The sequence below is a fragment of the Eutrigla gurnardus genome, assembly GCF_963514095.1.
Source record: "Eutrigla gurnardus genome assembly, chromosome: 20".
In the NCBI taxonomy this organism is placed as follows: Eukaryota; Metazoa; Chordata; class Actinopteri; order Perciformes; family Triglidae; genus Eutrigla; species Eutrigla gurnardus.
This window is the reverse complement of record NC_139931.1, coordinates 8854487-8880028: the sequence shown is the minus strand read 5'-3', so window position 1 is coordinate 8880028 and position 25542 is coordinate 8854487. Positions and strand designations below refer to the sequence as shown.

The 25542-nt window shown below is 48.0% G+C and overlaps 1 protein-coding gene across 3 annotated transcripts; it reads right to left on the bottom strand.

The window, feature by feature from the left end:
- Positions 1–255: 255 nt before the first annotated feature.
- glis2b (GLIS family zinc finger 2b) lies at positions 256–24369 on the bottom strand. Of its 3 annotated transcripts, none has more exons than XM_084036614.1 (7): positions 23341–24369; positions 7341–7542; positions 7022–7152; positions 5578–5715; positions 5351–5484; positions 5141–5259; positions 256–5051 (listed from the first exon to the last, which is right to left on the bottom strand). In XM_084036614.1, exons 2-7 carry the CDS (start codon positions 7516–7518, stop codon positions 4312–4314), a joined length of 1440 nt encoding a protein of 479 aa, XP_083892740.1. In that variant the 5' UTR covers positions 7519–7542; positions 23341–24369; the 3' UTR covers positions 256–4311. The 3 variants fall into 3 exon arrangements, with proteins under 3 accessions (XP_083892740.1, XP_083892741.1, XP_083892739.1); XM_084036615.1 differs by having other exon boundaries at positions 5578–5706; XM_084036613.1 differs by having other exon boundaries at positions 5578–5733; positions 23341–24367.
- Between the last annotated feature and the right edge of the window lie 1173 nt (positions 24370–25542).

Sequence of the window (25542 nt, the reverse complement as noted above, 5' to 3'; positions counted from 1 at the left end):
AGCCATAAGAAATATGTTTTATATGGTTTGCAACTATCCAAATCCACACAGAAGTGCCTTATTTATGTTTTTTTTTTATTCGCTATTATGGATTTTGACAGCTGAAACACTGATTACAGTGAGTGTGAGATGATTGTTTTTATTTGAATGAAGTGGGGCAGAATCACATGTAACTAGATTATTTCTTGCTTATTATGCACATGAACTTTTCCACAATATGTAATGGTATATTTGGAACAGAAACGAATACACAAGTTGTATCAAATACAACTTTATTAAACACTTTCTTTTCATTGACATTATTATCAATATCGTAATAAAATTCCTCTAAAACAGGAGAACACCGCTATGTTGTACCAATTGGAGACTTTTACAACTCTAAAATTCTGCATGTTCAACCACAGAACATGATGCCAGGAAAAATATATTTTCATATAATCATTTTTTTTTTCATATAGTGTATAACTTCTGTATTTTTTAACTATAATAAAAAGGCACTTGGAAAAATTAAAATACTGACAATATCTCACAAATGTGCAAAAAAACATAACTTGGAACAGGCCTTGCATGGCCTTAGTCTTATCATTAACCCTTTGTGCAACACTGTGGCACTTGCGTCAATGGCACCCCATTACAATGACACTGACCTAGCTTAACACAAATTCTGTGCCCTGGGTTTCAGTTCCACCTCTCATAGCATTCAGTGTGGGTTACTTTAAAATCTCCAGGAGCAAGTACCACTTTTAAACTGTCAAAAAAAATAAAAATAAGACATCAAATTCAGATATTTTAGCAACTGAGAATGAATAACGCTTTACACTAAGAGGATGTGGCAACATCCCCGTATCTACACATGTTATGAGGGGAACAAAAGTGCAGTTTATAACAGACTGAGCTCAAAGGGTTAATGGATCATACAGCTTATTTGATATTTGAAAAGATGTGGACCCCGGGAGGATCCGTGTCATATTATTCAGCTTTCTGCCGCCTCTTTCTCTCTGTCCCTGGCTTCGACCCGCAGAGGAGAGACAGACAGACGGACGGGGAGGAGGAGAGCCGGCGCATCTGTGGGTTTCACTGTTGCCAAGGAAACCGTGTCTAGCCTACTTAACACCTGTTTCTGATGACATCGCATGCCAGGGTTATCCGCTCACAACGAGAGATTCGCTTCAATCAGCCCAGCCTGAACCCAGAGGCAGGCGGCTGGTGTGTGTGTGTGTGTTGTGTGTTTTGAGATGGGGGAGGGGGTGTCTGAGATAATGATGACTTAAGAATCATTGATGCAGGAACACAGGTATGCAGTTCATCTCCGCTGTGAGTCCTCACAGGCCTGCGGGAGGCCAGGGAGGGTTATATTTGTTTTTGTTTACTGTGAATGTGGCTTGTTAGTCTGCCTGTTTTCCCCATCTCTGGTGAAACGCTTTGTGGCCGGGAGGTGGGGGAGTAGAGCCTTTTGGGCTTAATCTATAAAAAAAGAAAAAACCAGAGGGCAGGCAGAGTTCAGTGGCCTAGTTTTCCGCGGGCTGGTATGCCTGTGAGTCGCTGCCACATCGGGCACAGCACAGCCAGTGACTTCAGAGCTGAGAGGGCCGTTTGCTGGATAGGTGACCAGATGGAGGGCGGCTGCACAGAACAGCTATCCTCTGCCACTTCTCCTCTGCTGGCACACAGCCTCCCCCCCCACCCCCATCTCTCCCTTGTCCATTCACTCATTCATTCCCCCAATTCTGTCCCTGTTTGCTCTTTCCCAGCACTGCCAGCCATTTCACAGTCCGATGTTCCGTTATGTTCTCTATGGTTTCCCTTTATCTGGCGGTGGAAATTAAAAGAAACAAAGGAAGCATAGTTTGCAAATCTAATTTAGCCCCCCAAATATCATTTTGTCAGGACACTTATTTTATGCCTACACCCTCTAAATGATCCCCAGTACACCAGTGTGATTGTCATAGAGGAAAGATATCATTTGGTCCACTAGATGTATTATTTTCCATATTTCCCCCCTAGAGCAGTGGTCTCCAACCATGAAACATGAATGTCTGTTTAAATTTTTTTTGGCAATCCAACCAATAGTTGTTGTTTTTTTCAGCTTGTGATAACAAGGTGGACCGACCATCCATTGAGCTTCATTGCTAGCGAAGCTTAAAAGCAAAAATTAAGGGATAACGGTCACAAAGATTAACCAAATTTCATGTATCTTATATGAATGTAATAATCAGATTCACAGATTGATGCCAGGTCGGGACCCACTGCCCTAGGACGCTCCCTCTGGTCTTCTCCTCAACCCTCGACCTCCTCGACAGCAGAAAGCTGAGTGTAGAGCAGCCGTCGCAGAACACAAGAAGCAACTTCAACATCAGAAAAAAATGTCTCGTCTGAATAACAGCAAAATAATAATATAAAAAAAAAAAAAAAAACAGCAATAACTGATTATTTTTAAGACTGGGCGATGGGGGAAGTAAGACCACCAACGTAAGCAGAGATGGAGGAGTGAAGATGGAGAGGAGGGTAGTGTGACAGTCTCTTGAGGGAATGTTCCTTGTGTTGTGACGATCTTCTCCTGCTCCCGGTACCTCTCTGTCGTCGCGACGGCAGTCAAACATACATGCATTAGCACTGAGCGAGGAACCCACAGCAAAAACAGTTATTAAAAAAAAAAAAAGAACCATCACTTGGCAGTAACATTGTATATAACATGTAAGGAATATAGTGTGTGGTAAGTGCATGTTGACTGCTTAATCGAACCGTGAGAAAAGTTTTCCCAGACGTCAAATTAGTCTTTTGTGTTTTGTAAAATGAGGCAGTTTGCAAAAGTGTGGCTTCCTAGTCAGTCCAGCTGTATGTGGCGTTGAGTGCATCACCCCCCCCTCTGTGGCACAATACGTACATCCCTCTCTCTCTCTCACACTTTCTCTCTATCTCTCTCTCTCACTGCTCTCCAGGTATTTTTGGCACAGCATGGGACTTGTTGAACTTGGGACAAAAATTAAACCGACGAGGCTAAGTTGGGCCCCGACTGGACGACCACCTGTTTTTCACAGCTGGTTTTGGGTCGGGTCACTTTTTTAAAAGAAAAAAAACAAACAAGACACTAGTGTTTATCACCACAGTGGCCCTTTCATACGCAAACTGGCCATGTTGATTCAATTACGGGAAAGCAGCTGGACAATCCACAAGTCCAAAACAGTGCGAGTTCTGTAAATGGAAAGTGGGGATGCTGTGTGTGGAGTTCTACCAGAGGGGGGAGCCAGACACGCCGCGCGGCGCCTTAAATATCTTGTTTGTGTGAAAGAGGAAGTGATGATTGGTCATTGTCAGGTGTCTGCGTGAAGTCATCAGTTCGCTCTGTGCCCTGAAAGCCCCTAGTCTGTACGCCTGGAACACGTTCTGGTGGACTAGGCTGGTCCGTGTTGGTCACCCTCCCCAAACTGGGGGGACCGATTGTCAAGAGGTGCTCTCTCCCAGTTTGTGTTGCACTGAGGGAGCTGAGAGGTAAGCAGCAGGTTTTTTTTTTTTTTTTTGTTGAGGTTTCAGGACTACAACCATTTGACACTATTAAGTGCTGCGTTTAATTGGAGTCTCGGAGCCGAAAAAAAAAAGCTTCAAACTCCGAGACCGTTTGAGTTCACTTGCTTTGGTTTTGGCAAGCCTGTCTGAATCATATTAATCACAGCGGCCTGTGAAAAATAGGTCATCGCTTTAAAAATCGACAGTGGAGAATCTTCCTATTCTGTGCAAGTTCGCCCAACTGTGAGTGCGTCATTCAGTTTCACGGTGTATCTATCTCACTGCTAAGCTGGAGGCACACTGTCGATGTAGTTCAGTTATATAAATACTTATCAATGGATCATGACTTTTGTAACACAGAGCACTAAGAATGACACGTCAAGGAAACAGGAGTGAATAAATGTATAAAAGAAAACAAAAAAATAAGAGAGCAAAGAGGATCCCGTGATGGAAATACAGAGCCGTACGTGTTCCTGAACCGAGTTCTTGGGCCCCAGGTCTGGTTTCCCATCAATACAAGAGGCATGTGTTGTATACGGATTTCCTGGGAGACGTAGCGTTGTCTATTGTTTTGCTGATTGAGGGCTTGACGAGCTTCTCTATAGTTTTTTCTCCGTTTCCAATGCGTTCCCTGGATTTGATTGTGCGAGCCGATGCCTATCACCTTTGATCGCCCGTACCCTCGCTATGGCGTTCACCCCCCCTCCCATCCCGACCCCCTGAGCTCTTCTGGAATGTGTGTGTGTGTGTGTGTGTGTGTTTGTGTGTGTGTGTGTGTGTGTGTGTGTGTGTGTGTGTGTGTGTGTATCAGTTGACCACAGCTGGCTTGAGCACCACAGTGCCTGGGGGGATGACCACCCAGGACAGGGGATCATGGGATCCCGTGGAGAGGTTCAATACCCCCCCGGACACCTCGTTCTCTGCCCCCTCCCCTCGGCCCCTCCTGGCCTGTTGGCTCTGGGCCCTGCGCTCAGAAGAGGCCCCCAGCGCAGGCATCATCGACAGACCCAGGGCCGAGGAGGGGAACCCCGCGGAGAGCAGAGATGACTTGGCCAGGCCCAGCGTGGAGCCGTTGAAGGACAGGATGGAGGCGCCTCCCAGGGTGCCTGGCGGGGAGCCGGGGCAACCGAGGGTGCTGAGGTCCAGGGGCCGGGGGCTGAGAGGGGACAGGGGTAGAGCACCACCCAGACCGTGCAGAGCATGGCCTCCCAGGAGAGCGGCCGCTGCGCCTGGGATGATAATGTGGGCTGCACTCACATAGGACAGCTCTGAATCCTTTCCCCCGTCAACAGCAAGCATTCCACTAGGAGTCCCCCTCAGCAGGGAGCCCACCCCACCTGAGGAGCCCTGCTCCTGAACCACAAAGTGGCCATGGGCCTTGATGTGCTTGCGGAGAGAGCTGGGGTCTGTGTAGCGCTTCAGGCAGCCCACCATCTTGCAGTAGTAGGGCTTGTCCACGTAGTGTGTGCGAGTGTGCTTGAAGCGGTCGCTGGAGTTGGAGTAGCGCTTGTTGCAACCCTCGTAAGGACAAATGTAGGGCTTTTCACCTGCAGTGGAAGAAATGATCCAGATTTCTTTACGGTAAACTAAAGAAAACCACTGTGACTTCAGCTCTGACATGCTGTATACCACTGACCTGTGTGGGACCGGTTATGTATCTTGAGGTTCTCCAGGCGTGAGAAGCTCTTGTTGCAGGTTGGACAACGATGGGGTTTCTCGTTGGTGTGAGTGCGGATGTGGATGAGCATCTTGTACCTGCAGCCACACACAAAAAAAAAATAAAAATCTTGATTTCTCCCCCCAGTTTGCACACTTAACAAATCCCCCACGTGTATGATTTTCTCACCTAGCATTGAAACCCCTCCCTTTGCGTGCACAGCCCTCCCAGTGGCAGCAGTACCCAGAATCCTTCTCAGGCTTCACATGGAAGTCATTGACATGGTCCACCAGGTCTTGCAGGGAGTCGAAGAGCAGATGACACTAGGGGAACACAACAGTTTTAACGTTTGATGAAGCCGATCCTCATTTGGCTGCAACAGGATCATACAACAGGGTTTACTCTCTGGGTTTTACCTTCTTCCAGTGGCAGGCCAGTTGTTCATCCGCCGAGAGGTCAGGGGAGGCTCTCTTGTCGCTCATCTGGCCAATGAACATGGAGGATGGCAGGTGAAGTCCCGCTCCAGCTCCTATTGGCACGAAGAACTGAAAGGCCTGTGAGATGTGACAATTCTGATAAACAAGCGGGGGAAAATAGGATTATCAATGCACTGCACACACAAAGAAAGACCCATGCACAACATTTGGCTTTAGTTCATGTTTACTGGGATGTGAGAAAACACAGCTGTCTGGCCCAACGCATCCACTGCCCACAATGGTGACTTTCTAAATAGCACGGTCTAGGTGGCATCAGCTGGATGACACACACACGTCTCACTGAGGAAACACTCGATGGAGACAAAAGTCCCTCTTTTTATCAATGACGAAGTGCCCCCCCACCCTCCCTAGATCCCCGAGCTCAGCATGAGAGCTGCAAGATTCATTGAACCTTAGCTGGGAGCTACTGCTTTACACACACACACACACACACACACACACACACAGAGTAACTTAGCTCAAGCAGAAAATAGAGAGGCGTCTTGGTGAAAAGTTGAGTTTGGAATAAGGGACTCATAGTCTGAGAGTCGGGAAGCAAACAGAGAATTGGATTGCAAATGGATCACAATCCTCTGGCTGTCTCATCCTATCTCGTCTCTATCTGTGTCAGAAATGTGTGACAAATTTCATAAAATCACACATATTCCCAGCACTGAGCTCTGCCTCTGCATACACAGCTATGAGAGCCGCTTTGTCAGATCCTGCCGAGGACAGAACACGTGATAACGAGTGTGAGCGGCTGTTCTTTTTCTTATTTTGTGCGTCCCATCTGCATCCACCGGGGGATAAGTTAAGTGCAGCGTGTGTGTAATAGCGGGTTGGGGGGCGGCTGAATGGTCCCAGCCAGCGCGTCTCAATTCAATTGGGAGAGAATTGAATTAGGCGGCGTGAGGTCTACATGGCTGTACCTTGTCTTAAATTTGATTATACGTGTGCACACACACACACACACACACACACACACACACACACACACACACACACACACACAGGCAAACATGTCATGCCAGTGGGGCCACTGAGTGCAAGTTGCGCAGACAGAGGCCCTTGTTGGGGACACAAGAGGTGTTTGATAAGAACTATCCCCCCCCTGTCTCTCTCCCTCGCTCTCTCACACACACACACACACACACACACACACACACACACACACACACACACACACATCCTACCCTCTTGCATAGCCTGATTCCCTTATGGAGATTGTGACACAACCCGATGTTGTTCCTGACTTGCTGACCCAAAAAGGAAAGTGTTGGCCACTCATTATTGCATTGGAAGACCGTGTTCATTCTCAGAGGTGAACGAAGAGAGGGGAAACAAAGGAGGGCTAAAATAAAAGTGTGTGTTCGGTCGTACTCACCCCTGAGGGGATGTAGTTGCCGTTGGTCATTTCTGGAGAGCTGGGGGTGTGGCGGGAGGAGGGGGACATGCTCAGGTCCACCGCAGGGGGGGTGGGGGTGTCTGTCCGATCATGAGGGACCACCTGCACACCTGAGAAAAACACACACACACACCTGTTAAGATCCCTCACCTGGGGGATCTGATATGGTGGACTTGTTTACATGGTAAAAATGTTCTTCCAAACATCAGCATGCTAGCATTGCAACTGTTAGCATGTTGCTCAGACCACCACTGTGCCTACATGCAGCCCAACACAGCTGCTGACAGAGCGCGCCTACCTGTGTGTGGAGATGCTGGCGAGGCGGGCTCTATGACTGCGGTGCCGTCGTCCGCCATGTAGAGCTGGCGAGCTCGCTTGGAGTGCAGCGGGGAGATGGGGGGAGAGCGCCCCCCTCTATCCCGTCCATTGGCCCGTCGAGGGAGCTTCAGGTCCAGGGGCTCGTCCAGGGACAGCATGACCGCGACCCACCGACCTCCCACCTGCACAAACAGTCACAGAGGGGCTAGCGTTAGGCCGCGTGGGGGCCAGCGAAGGACCGCTCGGGGTTCATATCGCCACACATGCAATGAAGCGCGGCATTCCGACGGGAGACAGTGACAGACTGTAGAAAACACATTCTCACACCTTGCGATATTTCCCACGTGGATGTGGTTGAAAGTAGCTCACATACCACAACCCCACCGGGTAAGAAATACTCTCCGACAATGGTAAACTGAAACACTGAGTAAGCCAAAGAAAAATAAACACACACACACACACACATAGAGATCTGAGCGACCCCCCTCCTCTTCTTCCACGCTGACCTTTACTCACACACTCTTCCTGAGGAATTTCTACAATCCAATCCAGATGGTCACCCTCACCGCCAGCTTTGCTTAACCCAACCCCTCGGCCAGTCACCAGCCCTTGCACCCTGTCACATCAACCACCCCCCACCCCAGCCCCCACAGTGTGCACCTTCAGACCCCATGGACCTTTGAGACCCACCGCCAACCCCCCGGGGCCTTCAAGTCCAGCTGCACCTACTCCGTCCACCTCCTCCCTCCTCTAAACACACTGACCTCTGGACCCGGCCCGAGGGTTGTGGCAGGACGCTTCATCTAGCTGTCATTTTGAGTTCTAGTTAAAGACCTCCTCTAGCAGCAGAGTGAGCCAGCATCCCCGCGTCGGACCACGCTATGAGTCTTTTCCTCTTCATCCACCATTTACTGCTTCACATATATAGGCGGTGCGAGTACAGCACTGCTGGTTTAAAGCCAAACTCTCTATTCAACACAATGTGTTAGGGTTCGTTGCTCCTTCTCCACACACACACACACACACACACACATCTCAAAGCATTTTCCCTCTACACACAGTTGTAGGGTGTCCTATATTTCTGCTCGAGTTCATGTAGAACAGCTCCCAGTGTGCATGTTGAGTGTAGATGCACACACACACACACACGTACACACACTTACACACACAAGTAATTAATCAAACTGTAATTTCAACAAATTCTCCCCCCTTCTTCCTCCCTCTCCCTCACACACACATGCTGACACACACTCTCAGAGGCCACGGTTGGTAGTGAATGGTGGGCTTTGAGAGCAACTGGCCAGGGGCCACATGAGAAGCCCTTGTGTCTGGGAGGCACGGAGCAGAGAGGTCACCAGGTTCACCAGCCCAACGAGGGATGACCACCAGCACACACACACACACACACACACACACACACACACACTACACAACCAGAGGGAGCAGGAGGGGGTGTATAGACTCAATCAACCATAGATAAGAGGATGATGATACACACACGTACTGATACAAACAGAGGAACATACTGTATGAACATGCACACAGGGCAGCATTATGGCATACATGCACTCCTTTTCCACATGCACATATAGAGAATCATGTTTCCTCTGACACTTTCAAACACGTGACCCACGTAGTCCATCTTGATCGTGATTTCTGGTTCAAAAATGATATTAGAACTGCTTTAAGGAGGGATTTAGAGTATGGAGAGGAGGATTGATCGGAACAACCTCAAGCTATTTTATTGGATACGTGAAAAAAGTGAACCCATCCTTATAATTTGGCTCTTGGGGTTTTGTTCCTGATAACGCTGCCATCATCCATTAAACCCGGACACGTGAAAAAAAAAAGAAGTTATTATTATTTCCATCAGTTAAACCCATCACAATAGTAGTTGCTCTAATGACTATTTGGCCATAGAGAGTTTGTTATGTGGGCAAAGGCTGCCATTAGCCGTGAAAGTAAACATCTTTAGATCAGTCAGAGCGGATGTGATCCTCATTTAGAACAAGCTGCGGTGGATACCACATCTCTGTTCCTCTCTCTCTCTGGAGTGGGTGCTTATGACTAACTTACTGTAACTCCTACCGCACACCCTGCCAAGACTTTTGGCTTTATTGTTTCGGCCAAAGTAGCAGAGAAATCGCCGTCCACTTTAATCGAGTAAAAGCCCTTACCCTGACACTGAGAATCAGCTTAACCTTTTATATAAATCCTACTCCTATCAACCATGGGCACAAACAGAAAACTGGCCTCCCGTCTATAATCTACCATCTATCTTTGGATCCATAAAAATGGGGAATATTAATCATGTTGGCATCTAAAAGCATGTGATCCTACAGCTTTCACTGTGTGAACAGCAGAGAGACACTACAGGGGTCTCCACTCACAAAAGCTCCTCTCAGGCGGCTGCTCCACGTGCGGACCGTCACTAAACCTCCGAATTGTACAACCAATTCATTAAAAATGCGTCTTCTCTCCTCTATAATCAAGAGCATCGTTGGTATCATTCAGCTCGACACATGTTGTAGAAGGAGAAACAGTTTAAATCAGCAGGAAGCTGTAATAGAGAATCTATCAAGTGTTAAATCCCGTTTTTTCTTCTCTTTTGTTTGTTTGTTTGTTGTCGATGTAAATATTCCACTTGTTTCCAATGCGGTGATCTTGTTTCCAGCATTTTACTTAATGAGGATACGTTATATTTCTATTCACTTTAACTTATTAAAGCTGAAAAGATTAGTCGATTAATCCATTAGTCCACTGATGGAAAATCAAAGCAACAATTCAATCATTTGACTCACTTTTCAAGTAAAATTCCCCAGAAATCACTGGTTCCAGCTTCTGAAATGGTCATCCTGTTCAAAAGTACTTTTTAAGATGTCGCCATGAACTCTGGGAATTTATGTTGGGCATTTTATCTATTATTTTGACATAAGATAATTCATCTAGAAAATAATCCCCAGAATTATTTAGAAATTATGATAATTGCAGCCCTAAAACACATGAACACTCAAGAAAAAACCAATATTGGACAGGAGTGCAATTATTCCACTTCATAGAGGCTGTCGATATCATTTTTTTTTTTTGCATAGATTTTAAATTGAGCAATTTCAGCCAGACAGGGTTAAATAAGCAATTAACTTGAAGCCACTGCAGATGCAATTTTTCTCAAAGAACAAGTGGGATTTGAGTAACCTTGAAAAGGGATAAGGAATACACGGTATTGTCATGTCTGGTTCTCGAGCTTTGTTATTATTCTATTTTGGTTTATTGTGTTCTCCTGTTACAGTTCCTGTTTTTTTTAGTTATTTCCTGGTAGTATCTTGACATCCCGCCCTCCTGGTTGACTACCTACCTGCCCTAATGTGTCTCACCTGTCCTGTCGTTGTCTCCTGCTCTATTTAGTCTGTCTTCCCCTCACTTTCCTGCCACTTTGTCTTGATTCCACATGAGAAGCTCTCCAGCGTTGCCCTGTATTCCTAGTGTTCTAAGTGTTTTAACGCTCTCCATCCTGGCTCTGTGAGTCTTGTGACTTGTGTTAGTGTGACAGGTATTTCTGGGGATCTATTAGTCACTGGAAACCAGAAATAGCCTCAGAAAATACCAGGATGACGTTAGATAGCTGAAAACGTGTGGGGAACAAAGCATGGTGTACTGGAAAAGAGTTGGTCTGCGCGTTCTTAACTTTTTACAGGGAAACAGACATGACAAACAAACTGGTCGTGGACTTCCGAGAAACTCTGCAGATCATGCGATCTGTAATACGCGCTCCACCCCTTGGGCAGTCAATACTGTACTAATGTGCTCCCAGGGGAGCTGGACCAGTGGATTTCACCTCAGCCCACCCCCACGATCGTTTCTTAGTGGAGGAATAGTAGAGACTGGCTGGGAAGTGACTCACAGCGTGTGGATCTTGGACTGAAGTTACGGGACCTCGACTACATCCTCCGAACCGCCACGGTCACTGAGAGGGGGTTTGTGGGAAATGTGAGACAAAGAGAACGGGCCGAACGAGAGAACGACACGGAGAAGGAAGGAGTATGGTGTTGGCGTGATATGCGAGTGTGTGTGTGTGTGTGTGAAGCTCAGTGGCGGATGGCTGTGAAGTTTGTGGAAGGGGTGTTGGCTGGCCCCCATGCAGACTTCCTTGCTCAGCCGTGGGGTCGACAGTCTCTCTGAAAGGCGGCATTGTCCCCTCTCTGGGCCCTCTCTCTCTAGCAGAGTAAACACAGGCTACAGCAGAGAGGGAGAGTGGGATGACTGAAGGGGCCACAGCGAGGATATACGAGGGTGAGGATGAAGGGAGGAGGAAGTGGAGGAGGAAGAGGAGTCCTGAAAGAGAGGTTTGTGTCCTCTTTAGCAACCCTTGTCACCTATTCCCCTGCACAACCCTCTCCCCACATCCACCCCTCTACATACGGACACCGCCCTTTGATGAGGTGTGTGTGTGTTCGGGGTGAACGCGGGTCGAGGTTAGGGGGTGTGGGAGTTGGCCGATGGGTGAAGTAGCACATAAAGGGGGGAGCATCAGGTCAATGGGGGGCTATGTGTCTCAACACCTCCATGCTCCGAGGCTAGGCTCGCACGGATCAGAGCTGACCTTTCACCCCGCTCCCACCGATTGATCTTCAGCGTGATCCGATCTGAGGATGATCGCGTATCGGCTCAGTCTGCTCCATCCGATGGTCTGACGCCAACAAAGAGCATCAGTCGACATCAAAGCCGCGCGCTATAAGACGGATTATGTTACCGGGGCATAAAAAATCGTATTGTGCAATATTTAATTTCTCTGTGAGGTTTTTTGGGAGAGCGAGTGAATGCGTGTGTGTAAATGTTTTGTGTGACCCCCCTCTGAGGTTAGCTGTAACTTAATCCGCCTCCTGCTGTGACGCTGGGAGGTGGTCTGTAGGAGGTAAGCCATCTCTCCCCGGGGCTCTTTGCTCGCTCTCTCTTTCATTTTCACACACAAACACAACGCAGAGAGAGAGAGAACGTGGTGGGAACATCTAACAACGTTCGACGTGACGGCTGGTGCAAAGGGCTCTAACAGGTTTAAACATAGACTGTATATTACAAGTGGATGCAGATCTGCATTTTAGCCGTCGCCTTCTTGGTTTCTGAAAACTGTGAAAGGGTTGTTTAGTCTGGTTTTATAACACTGAACATCATCAGGTCCTGCATATCTTGTTAAATATCCTGTCAATATCCCTGTGAGGCTGTGGTTATCGTGACATCAGCTGGTACCAATAGTCATCACTCAACTAATAGAGTTTAAAGACCAAGTTCTATAATTGAGATATTATTGAGTCATTATTCTTTATATCCACATTTGCAGAGTTCTTTCGAAAATATGAAATAATATTTACATAGAACGTAATGTTTGTAATGAACTGAATCTGTTTTGTACTTCTGTGGTTTAACAGTGAGCCGTGAAGACCTGCGGTCGTGGCGTAGGTCGTGTCTGGACCTGCTGGTTTTTACATCCACCAGGTGGGGAGGGAAAGGTCAAAGGTGACTGATTGAGTCATGGGTGTGGTGTGAACTCTGACCCCTGGCACTTGGGTTTTACATCTGCAACTGGGGGGGGCCACCGAGGAATAAAGACTTGGCACATTTCAAGCAGGTTCACTCACACAACACTCTGAATAATTGCTTTTAAGTGATTTAAAGGATTTCACACACACACACACACACACACATATATATGACAATCACATATTATCACTGATCTCGCTCTATTATTGAGACAGGTCAATAATATCGACATACTAGTATGTTTGTTACCCACTTGGATACAAAACAGACCCTAAAAGCGGTCACTCCTTCACTCCCAATTCTGTCATGGCTGACGTTTCTTGAGGTGAGTGACCTCACCTCCGCTGACACATACGCATTTGAGCCACAGCCCCCGCGTATGCCCGCCGCCCCCCCGTCACCCCCGATGGATCACTCAACACACAAACACACACACAGCTGAGAGATTTTTCTTTTCTTGCCTCTGTCCTCCTCAGCCAGCCGACTCCTCAGACAGGAAACCTCAGTTTCCACTCCTCCTCATCCTCCTCCTCCTCCTCCTTTGGGCCTCTGATTCCCTCCGTCTCTCTCTCCTTCATCCCTCTATTCTTTGCTTTTGTTGTGCTCTCACGCTTACCCTCTTTCTTTCAGTTTATAATGACTCTTCCTCCTCTTTATTCTCATTCTTCTCTCATCAGTGCAACTTTATTCCCTCTGTTCACCCCGTTTCTTCTAGATACATTTATGTAATAACGATCACTACCTCACTCTTGCTGTCAACCCCTCCTCCTTCACCTCACCCCTGTTCCCCCAACAGGATCGAACACAGGATTACGTAATAGCTGCGTGCATGAAGCCTCTGGGAGTCCCAATGGTGGAAATTCAGAGACAAAGTGACACATGTGTTCACGTGCTTCAATCCAGAGAGAAATAAGCACCAGTTGTACTTTTGGGGGTGTTTAGAGGAGGAGAGGAAGAAATTAAAGGGAGTGTGAGCATGCAAGTGATAAAGAAGGGAGGAGAGGGAGGGGAAAAATCCACGAAAACACACGAGACAGGGGAGAATGGAGAGGGAAGGAAGGAAAGAAAAAAGGGAGGGATAGACGGATTGAAGGAGGGAGAGAGTGCAACAGGAAGCTTCTCAGCGAGCTACCGATGGCCTCCAGCCAGAGCGTTCAGACACTGAGGAATTCCAGGCAGAGGGCAGGCGGGGAGGGAAGGTGCCAGGAGGGAGGGAGGGAGGCACAGAGTGAGGAGGGCGGGTCGCACTTGTGGTTTGTTGTCAAAGGGGACTGCTACATGGAGAGGACAAGCTTAAAGTGATATCTCCTGGTGGTTGAACATTAACATTTCTGTTAGGTTGCAAGCTTTGGTATGAACTGGCTGACCTCCGTTTTCCTGGATTTCCAAAATAAATGGAAATCTCTGGATTACGAGTTTCAAAGAATGAAGAAATTCACTTTTAATCTAGTTTACATACATACCAGGTATTTATTACGGTGTTACGTTTTAGACCTACATGGATAATGGCAAATAAAAACATCAGAAAAGAAAGAGTGGATGTAAAAAAGCAGAGCAGGCCAAATTCAACTGTACATAATTTTAATTTGAGAGAAAACACTCCGCCAGGCTCTGAATCTTAACAGCATCCAGACAGACCAGACAACAGCACAGCAATTCCACTTAGTCTGCCGTATAGTGAGATTAGGCCATGAATGATCTATAAACAGCCATCTGACTGAGATTTCACATTGTGTCAGTAAGCCTCATGACCTGCTCAACCCGGGATTATCACACGACCCAGTGACCCGACTTGACTCTCGGTGGACGGGTGGAAGGGGGATGGATTTCAAGGGAAGCGAGCGTTATCAGATCACTATGATAATGTTTGCCTTTTGCGAATAAGAATTTGACTTTTGACATGCGAAGCACCTCAGATTTATGTTTTTTTTTCATCCAGTAATTCATTTGAAGAAGTGCGTGTGCAAATATCGTTAGAAAACCTGTTCCATCAGCCAAAATATTTTGACAGAACAAATGAAAAGAGGGGAGGCAGGTACAGGGGGGAGAGAGGAGCTGCACATTGGCATGAGGCTCGGAAACTTCCCCCAAGCCACAGTCGATTTATTAGACTCCCTAGTAGCTGCTATATGACATGAACAGTACGTGGTTGAGGGGGCCACGTGTTGCAACATGTGTTTTGAGTCACTGGCTAGTTTTTCTCCCACCTTCTCCCATTCAGAGTCAGATGCATACGTTTTTCATCAACTCAGATCTATACTGCAGCATCAGGAACGGCAGCCAATCCTCCCAGGGACGATGATTCAGAGTGTTTAAGCAGCGAAACCCACCCAGCGCTAACGCTGAAGGCACTTCGCACAACAATACCGTGGGCTTTGAAGAGGGGGTGAGTAATCTTACAATAACGTGGGGCATTTCACAACATAGCAGGTTGGTAGTGCAGCCGAGGGCGGCGGGGGAACCGGTGAACACAGCGGGAGACCACGAGAGGAGAGGAGGAGATGGGTGTGTGTTCGTCCCTGCGCTCGGGGGATTTGATCGACGCCCCCACCCTCACTTTGACCCCCCACTAAGTCTCCTGGGCCTCTTGACCTCCTACAGTCCGACCCTCACTCCCCCCCTCTCATCTTCACTCCGCCATACTTCCATATAAACAAAAACTTCAGCCCTATTCCCCATCGACTTCCTCCGACTACATCCCCATTGTGTGTCATCGCTTCCTCCTCTTCCTCTCCTTCATCGACTCATGTCTCTCTCTCCATCTACTCCCCCCCCACCCCCCCATTTTCAGCCCATTCCTGTGGCCTCTTCCCACAGGCAGTGATGCAATCCTCCGACTCCTGCGCGCAATCACAGGGTCTGGAGCCGGGCTCGCCAGCCAAAGCAGGGGCGTCACCGCACCACGCTCGGTAGGAAAGCAACAGGAGAGGAAAGAAGAGAGGTGGGGGGGTGGATGGGGTGGTGGGGGAGAAAAGAAGGAGCGAGCCAATGAGCGAAGGAGGAAAAACAGACTGAAGCTGTCAGAGCGGTTGGTGGGTGATAGAGGAAAAAGTACAGCGATGAAAGCCAATGGCTCTGTTTTACAGTTTGTGCATATTCACAACTAAAGTTGGGGTAAACATGTTTTTTTGTTTTATGTGCATGTGGTGAGTGGCGTCAGGGTTATTTTGACTCTTTTGTTTCCTTTAAGGTAGTAGGAGGAGGAACTTTTGAGAGGATTTGATTCTGGAGGATCAAACGCCGACAGCATTCCCAGCTCCCTGCCCTCTCATCAGCCCACCAACCAGCTGTGTCCGTTTTGCCGGGATCGCTGGATAAGGTCTGCAATTCGGAAGCGATGGTTCTGTGCGACACCCACGCTAAATGCTGTCATTCCAGCTGACTCACACCAACATTTGCATTATTCTTACAGCACGGATGGCAGTATGAAATTCAAGTAATAATTGTGGAGGTGTAACGTTGTCAGAGCCGGCGTTTTAACATAATCTCTGGAGGTTATACTTTTCCAAACCAAAAAAAAAAAAGGATGGCACGTGCTACGCAGTGGTATATAAAGGATATGTGGTGGTATGCTAAGCCCTGGGGAGATGCATGCATGCAAAGACTGATCTTATCAAACACAGTGCACTTAGACATGGATGGAAAGGGTGAATACATGATTTGAAATGGCCACGCTGAAAGCTGCGACCTTGTGATGCTTGTGTGCAGAGATGTACACCCATTGTAGGGGCAGACCTCCCCTAAAGGCAGCAGCAATGAGCACAAGATCCGGTTAGGAATGCAAAGCACTGGCACCTGCCTAAATCTTTAAAATACCAGCTCACACAAACGAAGGGCCACTCCCTAAATCCCAGGCAGACCTTTAGAGAAAAGACCTCGGCCCAAAACAAAGCACACAGGTGTGCACCCCCCCAAAAAGTGGTTGATGAATGAAAGTGCATCAGCGAATAACCCACCGCCGCTTCAAAACATAACGGAATGTACAAAGCAGCTGTGGTTGATGTCTGTTATATTCCCTCACTGGTGAAAACCCAGCACCAGTTCTAAGCCACTGGGTAGGAGGGAATGGGAGGAGGTCCAGAAATCTCTCTTTTTTTCTCCCCCTCTCTCCCACACGGTTAACAGCAAGCTTGAGGGCAGATTAATAGGGGTGACATGCGTATGGAAACTGTGGTACGATAAGCAGCAAACCCGGGGTATATATTTCAGCACCAGGCCAATGTAGTCTGTCCTCAACAATGACGACTTCAAGGATCACGCAAGGGCATTCGGTATTATGCACACGTAAACACAGCCCATTATGCACAGCCATACGGACTGTGCATACGTGTACTAGTGCACAGCACGCTGGGCTGTGTGTTGTGGAGTTCAGACCAGTTCAGAGCGCTGTGGTACCGCTCCAGCTTTGGGAGGGGTGCGCCTGTCTCACAGTCATTTCCTGGACGGGAATATTATGGCACCACACGCATGAGAAACAAACCCCCTTTTTCGCCTCCACACACACTGACCCCAGCCACTTTCATTCGCTTGCAACTCAATAAGCCAACGGCACATAGAACTCCCTGGGAAAGCGAGTCTTCTCATTCATTAGCCATGGTAATATGATCCCCACAACAGCTTTATGCAACATGGCCCCCGGGAGGCTGGGGGGCAAAGCATGGGGTGGTGGTTGCGCTCTTCGACGCCGTGCGGTGGCGCTGAGGCTAATCGGACACGTCTGTGGCGTAACTTCTCCTCTGTGCGGCCACTCCCCGTCCCTGGAGACGGCCTGTCGACACCTGTGGCACCAGCGCCGCTGCACAGGGGGCCGATGCGCTTCGGCCGGGGAGTGTCTCCGTTTGACTTCATAGCGTGTGGGTCTATAAGAGCGTGTTTGTGTACGGAGAGAGGGGACGGGGCAGGACCTCGGCTTCCCAAACATAAAAAAGCATATGGAACGGGGAAGAAAACAGGAAGAGGGAGAGATACAAAACAGCAGAGAGCAATTAGCAGACGAAGTGACGTGATGTGTGTTTGTGTGCATCGGGGGGTGAACACATGATCAAGGAGCTCCTGCTTCTTCAAATGTGGGTGTGCCCCCCCCACATACTGTCTGCCATACCTCCATGTCAGCCTTTCTGCCTCCCTCGCCATGATCTCACATACATATGTACATACAAAGCCGGTGTTGTCTTTTCCTTTTGAGGCTGCGCCAACTTAACCGTGGAGCGCCTGCTTTCTCTGAGCGAGCCTCCACGCCGGCGTGTCCCCTCCCACCTATAGCTGGCATTCAGACAAGGTCAATATGACAGTCTTTTCTCTCCTCTCTTTTCTCCCTTTATCTCCCTCCCTCGCCTTTTCTCTCTGTATTGCTGTGTTCTGGCTCAACTAAGTGACAGGCTCCACCCTGCAGCTTTTATCTTTTTTGCAGCTTCATCCAAGAGAGAGAAAACAGGAAAAAAAAAAAAGAGAGCAGAGAGAGAGAGAGAGAGAGACAGATGCAAAGGGACAGATGGAGGGCGAGTGAGATGGCGACAGACAGAGTCGAGCATAATGCTGTAAAATGGAGTAGCACTAAACTCTTGATTTAAATTTGTTGGCATGTTTGTTATCTGATGGGAAGAGGAAAGATCTGGCGCCGATTCTTCTTTTGATTTGCGGGAAACACTGAACAGCGAGGGCTGATAAATGTGCCATGGACAAATGCAATCATACGGTATACCGGCAGCGCTGAAGAAGGATGAGCCCGAGAGAGGATCTCAATTAGCCTTGAGGGTCAGGGTCATGCGCTCACGCTCTTCTGTCCTGAATCAATACTGACATTTAGAATCAATTAAGGAATAACCAGCCTCCCCATGACTGACGGCACCGTTTATTGACACGCGAGCAAAACAAGGAGCGAGGGCCTTTACAAGCAATCGGTTATTTCAAAAGAGTATCTGAGGTCAGAATACATCTTTATTTCACAAAACCTCAAACTTAGAACATTTCCAAATTGCATAAGGCTCCCCTCATAAGAAGAAAAAAAAAAAACATCCACGGTACACGTGAATTAAATTAGTGCTGGCAACATCTCCACGACACCACAGAGAAGGTAAACACTTACAGGCCAAACTTTTTTCTCTCTCCCTCTCGCTGCCTTTTACTTGCACGTATAAGAGGGAGAGCTTCTTATATAAGGTGAGCGTCACTTATGAAGCTGGGGGCTCATGGAAAGTGGGAGACAAAAAATGTGAGGGAGGGCCGAAGGAAAAGAGGGAGCAGAAGCACAGAGTTATAAGCGAGGAGGAGATGGAGTCCCGGGGAGTCGCGGATGGAGGAGGAGGAGGGAGGGGGGGTGAAGGGGGCAAAGTCTGGAAGCAAGCTGACAGGACTGGATGTGCCCAGACAGGGAGCCGGGCCCAGGCCCAGACTTGAGAGCCTTATTTGAGTCTCAAAAAATGCCTCACCCGTCTCTCCCTCATCCCCTTCCTTAAAAACCACCATCAATCCTTCTCTCTCCTTCCCCAGCATGTTATTCCTCACCCGTACTGACAGGCTGAGCCCCTCTTGCCCCGACTCCTCCCTCCCTCTTCTTTTCAAACAGGCAAACATACCTCCGAACTGCTGTAGCGCTATTGAGGGCAAAACTGGAGGATCAGGGTGTTGGCCAAGCAAGTAAATAATAATACAAACCAGCTGTGGCTCCACTTAAAACTGCATTGCTGTGAGCGTATTACTGCACAACTCACGGCTCCTTGAACCGAGCTCCAGGATATCTGGAAGCTCCAGCTCAGCTAACCCGTAGATTACTATGATCTATACGTTTAATATTAAAGTATGACTAACTTCTAATCCCTCCACCCCTTCTCTGACAGTGACTTTACACTGCTGTTATTCTTTCGGGTCCCCGTATTCTCTCTTTAACTTTTCCTCATCAAGTGTGCCCTGCCCCAGACGTGGTCTGCGTATTGTCTGAACGGCTCCGCGAGCCGAAATTCTCTCACGCTAGTAATGTTAAGTACGGAGCGCCTAAGGAGCATTAAAGAGAACGAGAAGAGGTAGGGTGGGGTGGTTGGAGTGAGGCACTGAGTTGTCTGTGTTTATTTTGGAAATGCAGGCCTGCAGACTTGCAACAGAGGAACTGACCCCTAAACGTCACCATGGCAGATCCAGAGTCCCGCGCTCGTTTGGGATGTCCCACACAAGTGATTTTAAAAAGGGTAGACCAAATAGTCCCCAAGGGTGGGGGGGGGCTGGAATGGTCTGCTCCAGGAGGAAACAGTGAGGCCGTGAGTGATTAGTGGTTACAGTTTAACTGGAGAAAAATGCACACGCCATAAGCTCGGCCAGCCAGGGAGCGAAGCGGTATGCGCTGGTCTCCTTCAGTTCACAAGTCGGTGTGAGTCAAGCTCTGTATCGGCTCCGTCTATTTCCTAATGTATCGGCCTGTGAGTCTGGCCGTCACCCCACACAGACACATCCCACCGCAAGCACTCCCAAGTATTCGTTTGTCACCTCCGCTGCAGCACACATGGCAACGATTAGTGATCAAATATTTGGTGGGGGGGGGGGGGAAATCCACAGAGCCAGACTGTAATGATGAGAGTCATTCGCTGTCATTTTCAAGTTTCACTTTAGTTCAGCTTACAGCCATTATCAGCTGCAAAATTTGTCAAAAACTCCAAATGATTTACAAATTATAGGGGGGGGTCAAGTTAGTAATAATGGGCGAATTGTGAATCTGAATCATAGTAAAATGTCAGTATTGTAGCAGCATAATTGAAAATGAAGGATATGGAACCGACATCCAAATGATATCATCCACCGCGTCATCTCTCCAGCTCATTTCACTGAAGGGGCATCCCCTGACATTTACAGCCCAATCAAAAGGTCGAGAGCCGGGATGCGCAACACCATTCATCGTGACATAACTGAATGTTAGTCATATTTAATCTGTTCAGCACCCTAATGGACAAATCTGATTAGAAATCGGACTGCCGCCGCGTTCTTGTCTACAAGTGTAAAGGTTATATCTGGCATGGGGGTGTAGAATAAAGTTGCCTTTGTCGCTGGGAAGATAGATGCCAGTGTGTATCAGGTGCCTTGTTTTCACTGCGTGCTGCCTCATTCACTGACCACTATAATCCTCCCTCCCCTGCTGCTGAGCTGCCTTTTAGTTTGACCGTAATCCCCAGCAGCTATGAAACCCCACTGTGCTATCAATTCAAACACTCACACTGGCTCTCCCACTGTAGTTTTACCACTTATATTCCTCCCGGTTACTGGGAGCAGTCCACCTCCTCCTCAACGTGTTATCCCCTCCGGTGTAAAAGCGTGTTTTTGAGGCCTCGGTGAAAAACACAACCTACTGTTGTGGATTTCAGATGAGCTTCTCTGTGGTACCATACCCCAAATATAAGAACGTGCCTCTTTTTTTTTTTAACATGAGGTGCGGTGCATTTTTATTAGCCTGGTTTAAGGCATTAAGTGCAAGTGCACTGTGGGTTCCCACCATCCCTCTACCACATGCCTCGTGGTTGTTCTCTGACGCAGGAATATGCCATTAGGGTGCACCTTTTCCACCATAAAGCAGCTGCCTTACCCTCACACGGTTTGGGACCCCCAGAGGTATGATGTCAGGCAGTTGTGGCGTTGGGGGCGAAATCTTAAGGCACCGGTACCACACCCGTGATATAATTTCACAGACTGGCATGGTGATAAGCCTTCATGGTATATCTTCTTGCATACTAATTGCCGCAGTTGGTGTCAAACTCTTTCCGTGCAAGCTGTTGCAGCTGCCCGAGAATGTACATCTGGCCAAGCATGCAGTCAGGATGAGAAAATGCACAGCAAAAAAAAAAAAAAACAACACGCACATCCTGAGAGTGTGGAATGCCACCACGGGGATGCACAGCTGGACCCCAGCGGACATCTGGCTTTGTGGTGGCGACTTAAGTTCTTCGTCAAAGACGTATTGCTTGAAAAACCTGGCGTGCCGCCGCTGATCGACGCTTCTGCGTCTGGCGTATTCTGTCAGATGGATGTCGTGGTTGACCTGCGGCTGAACTGATCGTCAGCTGATTGGATAAACAACGCGGCGAGCGTGCTCTGGATGTGACGAGCACCTGTGCTCACAGTTCAGGGAAGGGTTATGGATTAAATAGCAGGGGCCCGGGGAAGAGGGAGGGAGGAGAGGGAGTCAAAGTCCTCCCTCCACACAAAGCCTGCGAGGCCTCTCTCGCTGCTCCTCTTCCCCACATACTCTTGAGAGAGGTCCGCTGGGCCGGCAGCCAGACCTCCTCCAGGCTCATATGATATCTGTGTGACAGTTTCTCTCAAGCACCCACGCGCTGTATTGTTCACACAGTCCGTCACAGTCACCTTGGAAATACACGGCCATCCTCCTCTGGTCCCGACATACAACGGCAACCCCCTGGGTGTGCCTCCATCTGCATTGTGGCCTCTAATGCTTTTTAATGATCAGGCCTTATTCCACTCCAGCACAGGGCTTGTTAGGTCTGCCTTGGCAGGGCTCGGCTCTTTACCCTGGCATCTTCTGGAACAATGGGCCCATGGGAGGCAGCCAATCGGGAGAAGGTCCATCCCAAACCCAGTCCCAGTGTGCACACAATTAGGCTTAGGGACAGCGGAATTGCTTAATTGGAGGAAAATAGCTCTTTATCTAGGCCTCTATGCCTGTACTCATCCTTGCCCCCTGCACTACATGCTTGGCCTCAACTAACTGGTTTAGGGGGGGTGGAAAGGAAAGACAAATATTTTACCAGTTCCAGTCATAAGCTAGTGTGTGAACAACCAGATTATAATAGTTTATGGGGCTGCAGTCGTGTAGAATATCTGCTAAACTAAACACACTTGCAACTTGAGGACGTTAAATGAAAGCATATTCTTTCATTTGGAAAAATAAAACTAAAATCTGAGATTTGTTTCACTGGTGTGTTTACCCAATGTGGTGGCCACAGTTGTATTTACCAACACGTCGTCGTTTTAAGCAAATATCAGCAGCCTGTAGACGTTGAACTCCTTATCAGATGTTGTGACAGAAGAACATCAGAGAGCCTGCGTCTTGCACAACAGCTGGCTGGGCTGTGATGAACGCCCCTATATAGGGCAGGATTTGTGAAACCGCTCTGAAAAAAAAAAAACATCTCGGTGTTCCGAGGACGAGAGAGAGGGTGTAGACACGCGGATAAAAAAAAAAGTGGGCGCTGACACGGTGCGTAAATGGCACAATAAATGCCCGTCCGCCCGCGACTGGCCTCGATGTGTGACAGTGTGGGGAGTCCGGTCCGCGGGATCCGAGCGCACCGCTGGAGAGACTCTGAAAATAGGTCACTACCCTGTTTGAACTCGTGCACGTTATTTTTCCACATCGTAGCAGCGCGCTCAGACCAACGTGGACACACATGACAACGGAGAAAACACACGGGACTGACATGCAAGACAAGGGGCGCCTCTTGGCTTACCTTACAGCGAAATAGCCGTGGATGTTGGCCGAGATATCTCCGACTTGGCCCCCCCCTTCTCTCGCCGGTGCAAACTTCGCACGCGAAGTCCTACGGCTCGAAGCGTCGGTGTCAAATGACTCCTCGTCAATGTGTCGCTTTTTCTTCGGCAAACACGGAATATGGAGATGATACGTCTTGAGAAAATATGTCTAGGTGTCTGGAGAGGCGGTCCGCTCCCAGACCAGCGTCGGGGTTCTTTCTGAGCATTGGAGGAAAAAAAAAATAAAAAATGAAACATAAGCTGAAACGCAGCGTGTGTGACAGCTGGGTGTTTAAATAGAGACTATATGGAATGATAGCCGTGTCTGTCGCCGTGTGTTCTGCATGTTGTCATGCCATTAGAAACCCGTCAAAAAAAAAAAAAGTGCAAATCCGTAACATTAACTGTTCCCGCAGAAGAAGGAGGAGGAGGAGGGGAAAAAAAGCTGAAGATCACTGGTTGTGTTGTGCATCAAAAACGCAGGTGATTTCTCCCTAAATTCAAAGCGCATCGCTCAATGGCAACGCTGGTCAAGTGTGGGGATTCCTATGGGTGGTCGTGGTTCTCCTGACGGGGTGGGAGGGCAGTTCAGAACCAAGAGGGATGGCACGAAGTGGTGGGCAGGGTAGATAGGGCGGGTTGGCGGCGGGGTGTGGGGTAGAGGGGGAGGATCGTCTCCTTCTTCGGTGCTTTTCCAGATGCCGAGGTGGGGCTGTCTGCTTTCTGTTTTTTCTCTCTCTCTCTCTCTCTCTCTCTCTCCTCTCCCCGCAGTTATCCTCGTGTCTCTTCTGATTTGTTTTAATTTTTTTTTTGTTTGTTTTAAATATCTCTGAGCACTCGAGGAGACGTTGAGTGTTGGTGGTAGTTCTCCCCCAAGACCGTCTGAAGCGCACAGACAGCCACCCGGAGCCCAGCCAGCCCGTCAGGACCAGCCCAGAGTCTGCCAGCTCAGCGCATGCTTACTGCTCCGCCCATCCACCATGGGCAGTCCCCGGCCCCTCTCCAAACTCTCTGTCTCTCTCTCTCTCTCTCTCTCTGACCTCACGGCCATCTCTCTGCCTCCATCAACCCTCCATCAGCAGGCCTTCATGGAGGGTGACACCCCTCTACTTCACTGTCTGTTGTTTTCTTCCTCCACCTCTGTCTCACCGACACTCAAACCGGTGACACATAATGACTTGCAGGCGGCCTGTTCTTTTATAAGAGCTGTTATATTTCACCATAAGCCAACACTTGCTTGCAACTGGAAAAAAAGATTAATGTCGTTTTTGTATGTACATATATAGCCTAAAACACATATTTCTTCACACAATATATTAAAAAAGTTGCCAATTGTGTGCAGGTTTTCTGTGGACAAGTTTACAGGCTAAAATAATTATACACAGGCTACCAATTAATATGATTAACCCCAAATGTTAAGAGGTTGTTGAGATGTTTTTATTATTTAGACTTGCTTATTGTGTCCACTCAAAAAACAACACCTCTCTCATCAAGAAATGAATAATCGCCTTTATTAATGTGTTGTGAAATACAATCCTGCTGGGTTTTCATGGTGACAGCAGTTTGCAGTTTTCCTTTTTGTCACGTCATCACGATTTTATTGTTGTATTGTGTTTTTTCTCTCTCTCTCCCCCCAAGGCTAACATGTTGACTAAAGTGTTGCATTCAGATGTCTGTCCACCCTGATGTGCAAATCTGTGCACCAGAAGCCCCTGTCATTCCACACGCCACCACTAGAGGGACTAAAGCGGCCTGGGAGAAGATTTAATTAACCCAGGAGCCCTCAGAGACTTTATTCATTATGGATTTGATTAGCTGTGTATTTCCATGTTGGAAAAAAAGACGTAATTCTTTAATCATTTATCATTTCTACAATAATGATCAAGTCCATAAATGTATATATTGTCATGATTTCTTAATATGGGCTACTCGAAAGCATGAATTCCATGGAAGCCAATCCAGTGCCCCATCTAATAAGACCAAAACACTTGTAATATGACTCTCTGTAGTTTATTGCATTCAATTTGCACCATAAGACTTTATGAATCGATATTACAACTTGTAATAAATAATAAGTAACAGTGAATTGTCTTATTGCAAACTGTACAATTCAATTGTTTGTGGCCTGTGTAGCAGCCGATCTAAACCAGTCAAATAGGCAATGCGATGGCAAAAATAAA

Bases quoted from the DNA above. Each gene is read 5' to 3' on its own strand.
- glis2b (XM_084036613.1), bottom strand. From the start codon at position 7,518: ATGCTGTCCCTGGACGAGCCCCTGGACCTGAAGCTCCCTCGACGGGCC. The intron at 5,734-7,021 runs GTGAGTACGACC...CTTGTTTATCAG, and splicing joins GCAACTACATCCCCTCAGGG to AATTGTCACATCTCACAGGC. The intron at 5,052-5,140 runs GTCAGTGGTATA...CTTCCACTGCAG, and splicing joins ACATAACCGGTCCCACACAG to GTGAAAAGCCCTACATTTGT.